This window comes from Mustela nivalis (assembly GCF_964662115.1).
Source record: "Mustela nivalis genome assembly, chromosome: 6".
NCBI lineage: Eukaryota > Metazoa > Chordata > Mammalia > Carnivora > Mustelidae > Mustela > Mustela nivalis.
The window spans coordinates 129,341,587-129,356,021 of NC_139025.1; the positions used below are offsets into that span (position 1 = coordinate 129,341,587).

A 14,435-nucleotide genomic window follows, 5' to 3' on the forward strand; every position below is an offset into this window, starting at 1 on the left:
CACTAACTAGCAAGCCAGTGGGAAGAGAGATAACCAGCATACCCTTTCCTCTTCCACAGTCGTTATAAAGGCTTTCTGGGGCCCTGTCACCATTTGCTTCCTAAGGTCCTTTACTATTTACCCAGTTGTCTCTTGGTTCACTTTCTGTTAATTACTCATTTTCTTCTTTTTTAATTTCTCTTCAAATAAACTTTAAGTGGCCCAAAAAGGCCCCAGTCTTGTCTTAAATGCCTGTCCTATTTCCTTGGTATTTCCTGGAGACAGAAGAACACAGTAGATTCTCAATACTTGCATCTGCCAGCATCACATCTCTGGTGGTCAATTTCTTCTTAAATGAGCAGCATGAAGGAATGGTATTACCTATGGTTTTCATTCGAATTATCCTATGAAGCATTATATACTTTTTAGGGGTGAGAAGGGGGTGTAGGGGGAAGATGGGGTGCTAGAGAGAGGGAGAAGGGGTTGAGAAGAAAGGTGCTAGAGAGCATTAACAGCTCACCAACCCCTCTTGCTAAGAGAAGAGCACTCCTAGCAAAGGCTGTGCAATCACTCACAGGTCAAGCACCACTCCAAGTTTATATATGCTTTGTAAGCTACCCCTGACATCCTGTTTCCCAGCAAAAAATTCAAGTTTGACTATGCTGTGCAAACAATGGGTAATGTATTCATAGGCAATACAAAAAAGATAATCCAAAACATATGTCAGAGTTTTATGGGAAAATACTAGTTATTTGGAAATGTGAGCGTAATATCTTTAGTTATTTGTTTTAATGCATCCAAAAGGAAAGCTATGAAAAATCTGCAGCAAATATCCAAATTTCTCTTTGTTTTGTTCACTAAAATAAAAATTCCACTGGAAATTCACAGAGTGCTTGATATAAAGCACTACAAACATTAACAAAGCCACTTCAAAAGGGAGAGAAAGGGAAAAAATGAGGTATAGAGAATTTTTCAAACAGTGGACAAATTACGTTGCTTCTGAAGTTGTCTTTGAGGTACCTTTAAAAAGAATGCTGAGATAATTTTTCTTCCCTGCTTTGCACTACAAATATGTAGCACTAACTATAGCGGCAATTGGACTTCCATGACAAAAATGATAAAAATGACATTACTGATTTTTTTCAAGTTTTTATTTAAATTCCATCTAGTTAACATACACTGTAATATTAGTTTCAGATGCAGAATTGCAGTGAATATGGGGGTCTTGGACCCCAGCAGTGGTTGAATCTGGAAGGGTCCAACAAGTTACAGAAAAACAAGGAGCCCCTTATGTTAGAATTCCAAGTGAACCAAACAAACAAAAAGAAAACTTAATCCTCTCCCAAATTTTTCTGCCACACTTGTTGGCCAGATGCTCTTACCATTTCCTTACTGCTTTCCCTTTAAGATGTTCTGATGTTCATTTAATCCAGATCTTACTATTACCAAATTCCAAGGGGGGTGGAGGGCACAGCTGTGTAACTTTCCCAGACATGGACCCCTTTCACCCTCAACCCAGCCACCAGCGGCAGGAGCCACCCATGTCAGCACAACAGAAGGGCAGGCAGGCGTCACCATCACTGTAAATCAAAGTATCTACACTCGCTGATTAATGCAACTTGAGAGCTGCCTAAGATCTTACTGGTACTATATATATGCTGACAATCTCATTCTTACGGTTTGTAAGATTTTATTTATTTCTTTATTTATTTGAGGGTGGGGCATAAGCAGGGAGGAGGGGCAGAGAGAGAGGGAATGCAGACTCACTGCTGAGCAGGGTAAACTCAGTTCTAGGACCCTGGAATCATGACCTGAGCTGAAGGAAGATGCTTGACTGAGCTGCCCAGGCCCTCAGTAATCTCATAATAATTGATTTTTAATTGTAAAAGTAAGTACTTAGTGAAAAAAATATAAACCAAACTTAATAGCGCCTTCCCTTTTAACTTCTACAGACTTAAGTAAGGCTTTCTCTTTCAGCCCCCACTCTCTTGCCTGCCCCCCATCCATACCTTTATAATCACTATAAGACTGACCTAAGCCCTTTTTAATACCTTAGCTCATTGCCTATGAAGTAGGGATAAGAATAGTGCCTACTTCACAAAAATTGTCTTGAGGATTAATTAGTTTAATAATGTAAATTACTAAAAAGAGAGTGCCTGGAACCTACTAAAGACTCAAATGATACTATCATTTTATCAGATTTTAACCAATCCCATAATGATGAATATTGAGGTTTTCACAATTTTTCATTCTATCCAATGCTGTGATGAACATCCTGGTTCACTTGACATTTGTTCCATTGGGTAAATTCTTACAAGTGAAAAATGCTGATTCAAACACATATTTATGCAAAATGTTGTCAGATGTGGTCAAACCACCCACCAAAAATATTCAGCCACCTCCACTCCATCTGATAGTGTGTGAGAGGATCTTCTTAGTCTCCCACATCAAGTAGCTTCAACACTAGATACTAGTTTTTGCCAATCTAATAGGAAAGGATGATCAATGTTTTATCTTCTATTGGAGGTTAAAACATCTTTATCTGTTCTATTTTTATTCTTCTATAATTTGTCCATTTATATTTTATAGGGAAGGTCAAGAATGCCTTCTCCTGGGTCACAAGGAAACAGTTCTGTGCCTTATGCCCCAACCCAATTCAGGAATATGAACAGACCTCTTCTTCCCTTCAATCCCAGGATATCACTTTTAAGTTAAATTCTGTATTGTTGCATAGATTAACTGATTAATCAAGATCCATCTGCTCTTATCGCTCAGACATAAGCCAAATTCCTCTTTCATTAAAATTTAGATGTCTCTTTCTTGTCCGTTCATATTTATAAGCAAAACTAGCAACGGGTGAGAGTTCCATTAGTATCTGGGTAGGTCACCCTTTCATGGCCCCAGAAAAACCTGCCTACCGTCCTCATTAAGAGAAGCTGGCAGATCCATTAAGTGCTTTTGTTTCCACACTGAGATTTCTTTTTTTTCCCCTTCAAGTCTCCTGTGGCCTTTTATTTTATAAACGAAAAAAACTGAAGTCCAAGGAGGTTAAGCACATGGAACCCCGGGGGTCTGTTACCTCCTAATACTGGGTTTGGCTACCGAACACTGAAACAACCCCTTTGAAGACTGTAGTCCTCAAATGCTCCCACTGCTAATTCCCTCCCTTCATGAACTTCCAGGTTAGGAGGCAGAACTGGTGATTGCTGCTTCCAAACTATTCTCCAACAATTAGAAAGACTCCAGCTTCTTCCAGTGGGGGAAGTGAGGGGGGACAGAGGTAGCCTTCACCTCAGCCTCCTTCATCCTGCACACTCATATCCAGACCTTACCTGAAACTTCTCCACCATTTAAGTCTCTCTCCACAACCACCTGTCCCATTCCCCTAGATGGCTTACCCAGTCATACCCAATACGATTCTTCAACGTCAGTGGGTCTATTGGCCCCTCTCCATTCTCCCTGTTTATTTACTCCTCCTTTCCTTCTTTGCCTCCAATCCAGCTCACATTCCCTACCCCGTCCTCCATGTCCCCAGATGTTAATGCAAAATTCCCGAACCTCCTTAGTCCCTCTGCACTTGCACTGTATCCACCTGGAAAAAACCTAAGCCTGCAGGCAGGCAACAGTCCACCTTCTTCCTACCGCTGACAGTTGGGTACTGCAGGAGAAAATCCCCTAAAGAAGCAGATGGTTCCACCATAAGTCTAGCAACAGACAGCTTGCTGACTAATGCCAACAATCCTACGATCTTTCTCTAGTCAAACCTCCATGTGACTCTTCCCAACAATCATTTCAAACCTGTATTCTCTACAAATCTTCAGTCCCCAAGCAGATGGCCTTGCCGGGCACAATGTAGAATTCTCATGTCAGCTGTGCTCAGTTAGTGGCTTTCTATTCCACTCTGTGGCTTCCTAGACCACCCAGATAGCTCCTTGGAAGGGAAGGAGGTATGGTTTGAGCAAGACTCCTGCCTATCCCGTCTCCTAAAGAAGAATAATTTCAGTTTCATCTATTATTTAGTGAACTTTCTGAATAAATGGTTCTGCTAAAAGGAGTGAGAAAACATTCACTAGATCTACACATCCCACCTACGTCAGAGTTGGTGTAGAGAGCACCAATATACAAAGCCAAGAGAAGGAGAGCTGCTCTGGCTGAAGTGAGGACACATCGCTGCTCCATCCCCCATAACCCCCCACCTCAGCCATCTCTAGAAACCCTCAGTTCCTCAGTTCTCAGGCACTAAAGAACAAAAACCAAACAAACAAAAAAGCCCACTGCTCTCGGCAAAACAGGCACCTAGGCTTGTCCTCTGAACCTTCTGCCATTGACTTCTAGTTCATACTTTCCCTTCAGCTTGGGATGTGAACAAATGAAAATTCCATGAGAATTCCATAAGAATTTGTTCCAAATAAGAGCCTTGAAGAGGACTGGGTACAGAGCAAATACTCACTAAATACATGTTGAATGAATATTTTTCCTCCTAAATTCCTGCCAGAGTCATTCTTCAGTGTCAGTGTAAACAGCATCTTCTTCAAAAAATCTCCCATAATCCTGCTACACAGAATTAGATTATAGGTTCTACAAATGTTGGGCAGTACACCAGGCACAGGGATGCAGAATTTAAGACAGAGTCCTTGACCTTGAAGGCTCTCAGTCTGGAACACTTATACCTATATTAATAATCCTTACCTTAATCTACTTCATATTCATTTATCTATTCATTCAAGAACTGTGTGACTACCTATCACATGACAAACACAGAACCTATACTTCCTATTGTAAATATCTTCTAACTTCCACAAATGTGAGACTTCACAACTCTTAAAATAAATGTTAGAAACCAAAATCATGTTTCCTAACTACTACTTATTCACCTATTAATTACATAACTGAATTCTTCTATAAATTGACTCATGTCAAAAAAATGTTTTAAGTGGCACCTGGGTGGTTCAGTTGGTTAAATATGGATTTTTTCAAAACGGTATTATTACAACTATATTTTTCTTCCTTATGTATTGCTTTTTAAAAATAGATTATTTATTTATTTGTTTACCTGAGAAAGAAAGAGTGTGTGCATGAGAGTGCACGGGGGTAGCGGGGAGGAGCAGAGGGAGGGAATCGTAAGCAGACTCCCTGCTGAGCATGGAGCCCACATGGGGCTTGATCCCATGATGCTGAGATCATGACCTGAGTTGAATTCAAGAGTCAGATGCTCAACTGACTGAGCCACCCAGGTGCCCCCTTAATAACATTTTCTTTTCTCTAGTTTACTGTATTGTAAGAACATAGTATGTAATACATGTAACAAGCAAACCATGTATTAATCAACTGTTTATGTTATCAGCAAGGCTCCTGGCCAACAGTAGGCTATTAGAAGATAAGTTCTGGGGTAGTCAAAAGTTAAACGTCGATATTTGACTGAGCATGGGGTCAGCACCCCTAACCCTGGCATTGTTCAAGGGTCAACTATACTGATAAAAAGTACTTTAAAATGGGGTGCCTGGGTGGCACAGTTCATTAAGCATTTGACTCTTGGTTTCAGCTCAACCTTGGTCTTGGGGTCATGAGATCAAGCCTGGCATCAGGCTCGGGGTCAGTCTGCTTTAGATCTTCTTTTCCTCACTCTCTACCCTTCCTATTTGTGATCACTCTAAAAATAAATAAATTATTTTTTTAAAAGTACTTTAAAATGTAAAATGTGCATACCATTGACTCATTAATCCCACTTTTAAGACTTGACCGTACACACAAACACACATGCACAAATGAGGATGTATATGTACCTCCTGGCCAAGAGATTAGTGGAATGAGAATACCATGAAGTAAAGAGAAACCCACAACGAAATATATACAGTGTGATTCTATTTTGTTGTTTAAAAAGGGGATAAAGTATATAATTACATAAATACAAGTAAAGCTGTAGAAGGACACAACCGAACTATTAACATTGGTTACTCTACAGTATATAACTGGCTGAAGAGACGACTACCTTCCATATGTTCCTCTACGTTCACTGATATTAGGGCATGTATCATTTTTGTAATTAAAATATGAGTTTAGTCTTTCAAATGCATAAAAAAAGCTTTTGCTGTGATTTAGTTTTAATGCAGCATTCCCCAAATTCTGAATATTTAATATACACTCATCCTGCAAAATATAAACCACTGCCCTATATCAAGCACCTTGACGGGGAAGAAGAAGAAGGGCAGAGGTTTGCATCATCAACTTCTCTTTTCACAGCAAGGCTTCATAGAGTGAGAGATGGGGAGACAAGGGAGGGGGAATATTAAAGAGAAAGGATATAAACACAATAAAACAGTGTTAATAAATAAATAATAAAACAGTGTGAAAATGGAGATTACTGGCAGATTCCCAAGCTTCCTACAAAAAAAAAAAAAAAAAAAATCAATGAACCCATAATGGTATTAAAGATACCATCTGTTTCCAACGGCATGTTTTGTTTTGTTTTTCCTTTGGACAGTATTATAGTTGTAAGTCATATTCCACATACCAAATCTAACACAGGAAATATACCGATCAGCAACACCAGCAAACATCCTCAAAGCCTGAAGTAGAGTTTAGAGCACTCTAGGATAAGTATTACTTCATCTGCTTTCAAAAACCTGCATGTTAAGCCAGTCCTAGACTACACTGGTTTTCAGTACCATCTAGGAATGGAATGTCCACTACAATTCCTACCACCCTGATCTCTGTATAGCACTCTACAATTTAAAAGCTCTTTGATGCACATGAATCAGATGTTCCAGCTCATTAAAAGGCATTCAAATAAAACACATACGCCTATCATTGTAAACATATGCAACAATTTAATCTTTGGTGAACAAAAGAGCAGTAAAGTATGAACTTGAAAAGTATGCTTATAAGCCATTACGAATATTGGTTCCAACTGTACAGCAGATACCTAAATATTTTCATAAATTGAAAACTGCAGCTGAGGAACTGCCACAAAACCAAAAGCGCACTGTAACTTTCAGAAATGAAGGTCAATTTCTTAGAACGTACTCTACTCCAGTGGACTTTGACTAATAGTTGAGAAGTAATCCTCTCCTCTCACAGCTTTTCCTTTGTACATCAATAACAAACATGGGGAAATCTGGGCTATAATCCTTGAAAAACTATTTCTACAACACTTCTTCCTCAAAGTGGGGTAAAAACACTTGGTAAATATGGTTTCACCTCACGCAATGATGATTTCACAAAAAGGATTACTATAATTATGCTATTTAAGTTTGATCACTAAGATAATTAAAATTTTAAAACTGAAAAATTTACTTTAAAAAATACCTAAGTAGGCACTCAAAATAACATATAAGTCAAAATGCCAAACACTAAAAATGAAAGACGTTTTTCCATTTACTGTCAGATACAGTAAAGATAAACAAATTTTACGTTCTCTACTCATTGGAGGTATTTTAGACAGATTAAATAAAACTTTTCCACAAAAACACTCCATCTAAATGAAGCCAGTAAGGCATACTTTCAAATAGGCAGAATGGTCCAATAAAGAAAAGGGGATGAAAAATAGGTCCGCTCACAAAGAAATAAGACATCATAAAATGAGTAAGAATAAGAAATCAAGTGTAAGACTCAAACAAGGTTAAGTGATAACCAGAAAAGGTCACATAAAGCACACACATTTAAAACAGAGACTAAATTTTACATTAAGAGTAGGAATAAGAAGCCAGAGTAATACATTCTCTTAAGAAAATTTCTAAACAGTTTTTTAAATCTGACATGTAATAAAACTTAATATGTAATGAAATATATAATAAAGCCCTATATGTAATAAAAAATAAGATTATAATGATAACCATCTGCTTATTCTTACAACACAAAGAATGAATCAAATGTTGTCCCTACAGCAAAAATTTTTTCAACAAACTGGATAATAGTCCAATTCAACATCATTTGATTTTCACGATGCAATAGTAAAGATTTTTTTGGTTTGGGAGGATACTTTTGTTATGTGCTTCCCCCCGAAAGAAAGGCTATATCAATAGCTTTCCAAATGCATGTTTTAATATTTTAATCTTCAAATCATCTCTTTGTAAATGCAACTCAAGGTCATTCATCTTTGTTGGCCTTTCTCTTCTTTACTTTTTAACTGGTCCAATGGATATGATATCATCCAAAAATCATCTAGGAAACTTATCACACAAAGAAACAGAGACAGATGCACAGGCTAAGTGTAGTGGGGTTTTTGGAATGGAGACTAAATCTATAAGTGGTATATTTAGTGAATATATTGCTTTCCCTTACAACTCTTCCTGCAACCCCATACTGCAGGGACTCGGATAATGAATCCTCAGCTAATGGGAACCCCTGTATATGCATTTTTAGTACCTGTTTATATAACAAGAGGGGATGTACAACTTGGTCTGAATATCTAGGATAAGTAAGCTATATCTTGGTCAGGCCCACATTATAAATGTTTTAAATGCAATATAATACTGTACCAAGGTTGTAAGGGAGTTCCTTTTCATATAGAGCCTCTCCAAGTACTGTAGTCCCTCATCTTTCAGTAACTCCAATGGAAAATGGTGCAGATTCCTATAATTTAAGAACAAATTCTTGTGCTTTTCCAGCCTTGCCACAGAGATCGTCTTACAGAGTTCAGATGCCATGACTGAACATATCCCATCAGGCACGCTACAGCACTACATCTTGTCAAAATTGGTCCATTTCTAAAGAGAACAAAAAAAAAAAAAAAAATTGAATAATTATGATACTGGTTATAAGCATTGCCAAATAAGCCAGTTAGAGCACAGAGCTATTTGCAGACGCTAAAAAGAGAATTAGACATTCAATCCCTGTATTTTTCTTTCCTAACGACTAAATGTGTCACACATATTTAGATTAAAATGAGTAACTATTCATTAAACATGCCTTCACTATTTAAGCTAACTTAGCATTTAGCAGCCACCGTCCTAATGGAAAAAAAATAGTTCTTGAACTTGAGACAGGAATGCCTAACAGAACGGAGACCAGTTTTATAACCTGCAACTAAAGAAAGTTGAAAAATCAGATATGGCAAAGCCATTTCCTTCTTGAACTCCCTCATTTTATGTTTAGCTTAAGGTATTTCAAAAATATTTATAAACATATATAAAAATAGATCACTGATACCTTCACTTTCTTCATTTCTATAGAATATTGTCCTATATTCTTATTTTCTCTTTCTTTTATCTTTTTCTTTCTTTCTTTTTAGCTTTGTAGAGTATCAGAAGTAGTAAGGAACATACGGTTTTATTATTTCAATATAAGAAGAAATAATGACCAGGAAATAAGAACCTTGTATTATTTTATTACAATCTTTCCGGGCCTCAGTTGCCTGACATTAAAAAAAAAAAGAAAAAAAAAATGGAGACAGCAATTTATTGGTAAATGCCAGAACCCAGAACAGATTAAATTCCCTTCCAGGGGTGCCTGGGTGGCTCAGTGGGTTAAAGCCTCTCTGCCTTCGGCTCAGGTCATGAGCCCAGGGTCCTGGGATCGAGCCCCGCATTGGGCTCTCTGCTTGGCAGGGAGCCTGCTTCCCCTTCTCTCTCTGCCTGCCTTCTCTGCCTACTTGTGATCTCTGTCAAATAAACAAATAAAATCTTTAAATAAATAAATAAATTCCCTTCCAGCTCTGAAAGTAACAGGGTAGGAAGAAAAATAACATTTGCCATCTTATCAGCTAGGCACAGAGCAGAAACAAACTTCATTCACATAAGAAGAAACAAACTCAGAGCTTCAATAATTTCTCCAAGGTCAAACAGCTCATAAGGGATAAAAGCAAGGACTTTTTTCCCCCCTTGGGGTAGCGAAGAGGCTTGTCCAGTGGATTTTAAAGCCTGGGTTCTTTATATACACAGACACTCACAGGACTCCATAGGATATTAAGGAAATGTGAAAACACTAAAATGTTGAGATTTGTTCAAAGATTATACTCTCCTCTTCCTGGCCATCGTTTCTCAAACTCAAGAGAAAGTATCTTTCAAAGGATTTTTTTTTGTTTTTAAAGAAAAACTACTTTCACTGGGAATTAACATCAAGTTAGTGCAAAATGTAGTAACAAGCTTTCGATAAGCAGTTTTGATAACTTTTTTGGTTATTTTCTATTATTTCCAAACTCAAAATCCTAGCTAATAAGAAAGCACTTGTCATTTTATCTAAAAGAGCAGACAACACAGAAGTCAATAATAACCCCAAAGCAATATGAGAATGTAAAACTTTCTCCTACTGATTCCACTTACACACCTATCTATTTTTATGAGACATATGTGACTTTGAACAACATACTCATCTTTCTACATTTTAATTCTCCCACCTGTAAAGCAAGGAGGAACTAAGGTAGAAACAACTTCAATGCTTCTGTGTGGAAAGGGAATTTTCCTGGGTTACAATTCACTTAAGTAGTAAACCTGAAGCAGGTTAGAAGTCTCACAAGTGCCTCAAACTAAATATATTTTGATTCCCATGACCAGTCCAAATTCTCCCCAGTGTTTCTCATCTCAATTAATGGCACACATCTCTATCCACCCAGCTGTGTAAACAGGAGGGCTGGAAGTCAGGAATGATTCCATCCTGTCATTCACCTGCCGCCTCCAACGGATCTTAAAGCTGGTGGTTTCTACCTCCAAAACACATCTCAAATCCAATCACATCTCTCCACCAGCCAAAAGCAAAAGCCACTGTTATCTCCCGGCTGGCCATCTGCATAATCACTTAGCAGGGAGCCTTTAAAACGTAAATCCCATACCTTTCCCGGATAAACTCACTCCCCAGTGCACACATATCAACTAAATACCACCTGCAAAAGCTTTTTTAGAAAATCATACTCTTATCAGGCACTGAGCGCTCCTCACAATCTGGTCCCACGTGCCTCTCCAGCCTTATCAGGCAGCACCCTCCCTGGCTTCCCACCAAGCTCCTGGGCTTTTCTAGTCCTTTTTTCCCAGTCTCGAAATTTCAAGAGCCAAACTCTGCACACCATTTGCTTTTCTCCTTTTAGCCTGGAAAACACTATCCCATCAACTCTGAGTTTCAAAGTAAAAATCACTTCCCTATCCAAAACTATTCTGTTATTCTTTCAGAGAAACCCATTTCTTTTATATGTAGGACTCCTTGCAATCTGTAATTGAAATATTTATTGATGTACCTGTCTATTGTCGAAATACCCAAGAGACTGTAAGCTCCTGAGGGCAGAGATCTTTGCTTTCTACACTCTAGTATACCTGCCTATGCACAGTATCTAACGCAAAGCAGACCCTCAAACAGCTGATGGGTGGACGGAAGCAGGACATGTAACACTGCAAGGTAGGTATTTTTCACTCTATAATCTATGGCCATCTTGCAGATACTACATCTTGAGTGTCAGCTATGTGCCATAAAGATCCTAATCTGTACAACTCTGCATTGCGCTGACATTTTTACCCTGTTTTATAGATATGGAAGCAGTTTCTCAGAGTACCTTGCCAGAATTCTAACCCAGGTGGACCGACTCCAAAGCCCATGCCCGCCTCACAAGATAGCCTTTCAGACATTTCAGTGGGGGCTGTGTTTCTCCTCTACCATCATTTTCTTAAGTAGTAGGCAAAGCTTATACAAAGGTAAGACTACAAAGCGAAACCATATCCAAAATCCACACTCCCTGATGGGAGATCCAGAGAGAGAATTTGGTATAACCTAATTGTTTTCCTTCTGAATCCTTAGGGCTGGGAATGAGCTGCCTTTAAAACATCATTACACCCTATTAAAATGCACTGGCTACCAAGGCAGTTTGGAAGATAAAGTCTCCGCAAATGAAATCTGAAAGCTGCTTATTATAAATAGTGCTAATGGTTTCCCAAAACGCATTCATTTGGCAATATACAACCTGTAAGAGGATGGGTAATTTTCTTACATAAATTCCCTTCACTACCTCTTATCTACGATTAAAGACAAATAGTATACTTAACTGTATTAACTGAACAGAGTCAACCGCACCTCCACAAGTTTTCTGACATGTAAACACCAATCCACTTTATTCTTGTTTAAAACAAATAAACACACCCTCCCACCTTAAGAAAATTCCACACATTTTAAGCAGGCGTGTGTAAAAGGAAAGAAGACCCTCCAACCGACTTCCGTATTTCATTCAGTAGAATACCCACTCCGATTTCCTAATGTTGGAGATTAGAGAATTAAAAACTGTACATTAAAAGCATTTGTAAAAGGTTGTTTTCTCAGTAAGTCTGAAGCAAAACACCTGCCGCTTTGCCCGTGTTAACCAAACACTAACTAAGGTCATCACGGTTTGGAAGCGGCGAACCCAGGGGCAGGGATTTCGCAGACCCGGCATCGGGATTCTCTGGCCACGGAGGGCGGGGAGGGCCCGGCAGCTTTGGCGACCCGAGGCCGGGACGGGCCCGCTCCGGCCAGGGACCCCTCGCCGCTGCCCGGACGCTTCTACCGAACCCGGCGCGCTAGCCGGGGGCCGGGCCAGGGGGTGCCCTTAGCCACGCGAGCCATCCGACGCGACAGGCGGCCGCACTCACCTCGGCGCCGGCGGAGCCAGCGCTCCGGGCGCAGGCGGCGCTGAACTGCGAGCCGAGGGTCTGCGGGAGGGGCGGGGTGCCGGGGGGCGGGGCGAGGTGCAGAAGGCGAGGGGCGGGGCGGGACGGGCCCGACCGCTCACCACCGAGAGTGGGGGAAGAGGGAGCTGTGGAGAGAAAGAGAGAACATCGCGATAATTCGTCCCTGTTCTCGCGGTTTCAAAACTGCACGGACGAGAAGTTCGTTTTCCAAGCGATGTGCCTATTGGCCAAGAGCGCGGCTTCCTCCAGACTGGCCCCGCCCGCCGCTCAACATTGGCTTCCGGCTCCGGCTGGAGTTTTGCAGGCATGTTTGCAGTCTTTTGCTTTGCTTTTTGAGAGGGCGATCTAGCGCGCTCGAACCTCAGGAATTGCGTGTAACTGAGGTGTTCTTTAATACCTACATTCGTTCAAGCGCTCCGGCTCTCGTTCATTGTATACATTGGGGAGTTCCCACGACAATAACAACACCCGAGCGCTTACTGTGTACCAGGCAGCGTTCTAAGAGCTATGCATAATCTCATTAAACCCTCACAGCAATTTCAAGACACAGGTAGTTTGATGACACTCGCTTAACGAATGAAAAACTGAGGTCCTGTGGGTTGATGTAAGATGGCCAAGGTTAGTTATCAAGTGGTGATATCAAGTTAGTTATCAAGTAGCATGGGACTTAAGGGCTCGCTGTGCGCACAGACAGGTTTGTTCCAAAGGTGAGGCGGCTAACCTCGTCTCCTCTCTTGAAATATCCGAGGACTCTTGTGAGGAACGATCGCTTCAAAGGACAATAGCAGCTTCCTAGCGTGACTGAGGAGGCCGTCAATAAATATGTTTTCAAGACGAAAATTCCTATGTCAGCCGAGGGAGACATCAAAGGAAGAGAGCTTTATCCCGGTTAAAAAGAAAAGAATTCCAAACACTGTTAGGGATCCTTTTTAAAACAACTTTATTTTTAAAATATTTTGTTTGTTAATTTGATAACTTTCTGAAATGAAGAGTTTTTGTGAACTTCCTCTCCTGAAACTGCTGCCATTCATTGTTCTTTGAAAAGCTTGTTGCTGATGAACTTACCAGCGATGCATTGTCAAGCAACCTTGACTTTTTAACCAGTTTCGCGTTGGTTTATTTAGTTACGGTTAGAGATGAATAATCTCAAAAGGAGAGTTATATTAAATAACACCTACTCCACAACAGGATACGAGTTATAATGAAATGCTAATTTCCTATTTATTAACCTGGTTTTCAGAAGTTACTGAAGTATATGGCATGGGGAATGTCATGTAATTCTAAGAATTTTGATACACATTGCTAAATACCTAAGAATTTGTAGTGCTTAAGAACTTTTGCTAGGCTTATAATGAGGAAACCTACAGTTAGCGTAAAAACAAAAATAGGGTGTTAAGAATAGACCCAAATAACGAGTCTGGCCCCTAATATTGCAAAGTGATCCCAAAATGATTAACAATAGGACGACAAATGTTTAAAGCATCAATGTTAGTCACGTAGTCTTCATTTCTTTAAAAAATGAAATATTATAACGCGTTAATTTAACATCTGATGTTGATCACAAAAAAAATGAATCCTCTTGCAATAACTTCTACGCCCCTGAAACTGACACAAAAATAGCCAAAGGATTCTCTGCGTCAGAATGGCCATTTGAATGTGTCTCTTTTCCCATTTTGCCTCACTCAAAGTGCTTTAAGCTAACGATTTTGCGATCTTGACAATTTTTAACATCAACAGACAGCGATGCCACTTTAAGAAAATTCCAAGAAAACAAAAACAAAAACGTTTTAAAATTCCCACCTCTGGCTCCCCAGGATTGGGTTGCAAACTTCGACAAAATCCTGTTCTCCACTCCCCATTGGTGCGTGCTCTATC

At 39.7% G+C, this 14,435-nt stretch overlaps 1 protein-coding gene across 7 annotated transcripts in view; it reads right to left on the reverse strand.

Moving 5' to 3' along the window:
- Positions 1 to 12,703, reverse strand: part of LRRC28 (leucine rich repeat containing 28) — a 158,462-nt gene extending 145,759 nt beyond the window's left edge. For 3 of the 7 annotated variants that reach the window (XR_014313231.1, XM_082736496.1, XM_082736494.1), the window contains exons 1-2: positions 12,522 to 12,645; positions 8,457 to 8,684 (exon numbers count right to left, since the gene is read on the reverse strand). Coding sequence is in view for 3 of the 7 variants with exons in the window: in XM_082736496.1 (XP_082592622.1) it covers positions 8,457 to 8,624 (168 nt within the window). In the remaining 4 variants the exon portion in view is untranslated. Of the gene's footprint in view, positions 1 to 8,456; positions 8,685 to 12,521 lie in introns of all 7 variants that reach the window. The other 4 variants (XM_082736495.1, XM_082736498.1, XM_082736499.1 and 1 more) reach the window with 4 other exon arrangements.
- Between the last annotated feature and the right edge of the window lie 1,732 nt (positions 12,704 to 14,435).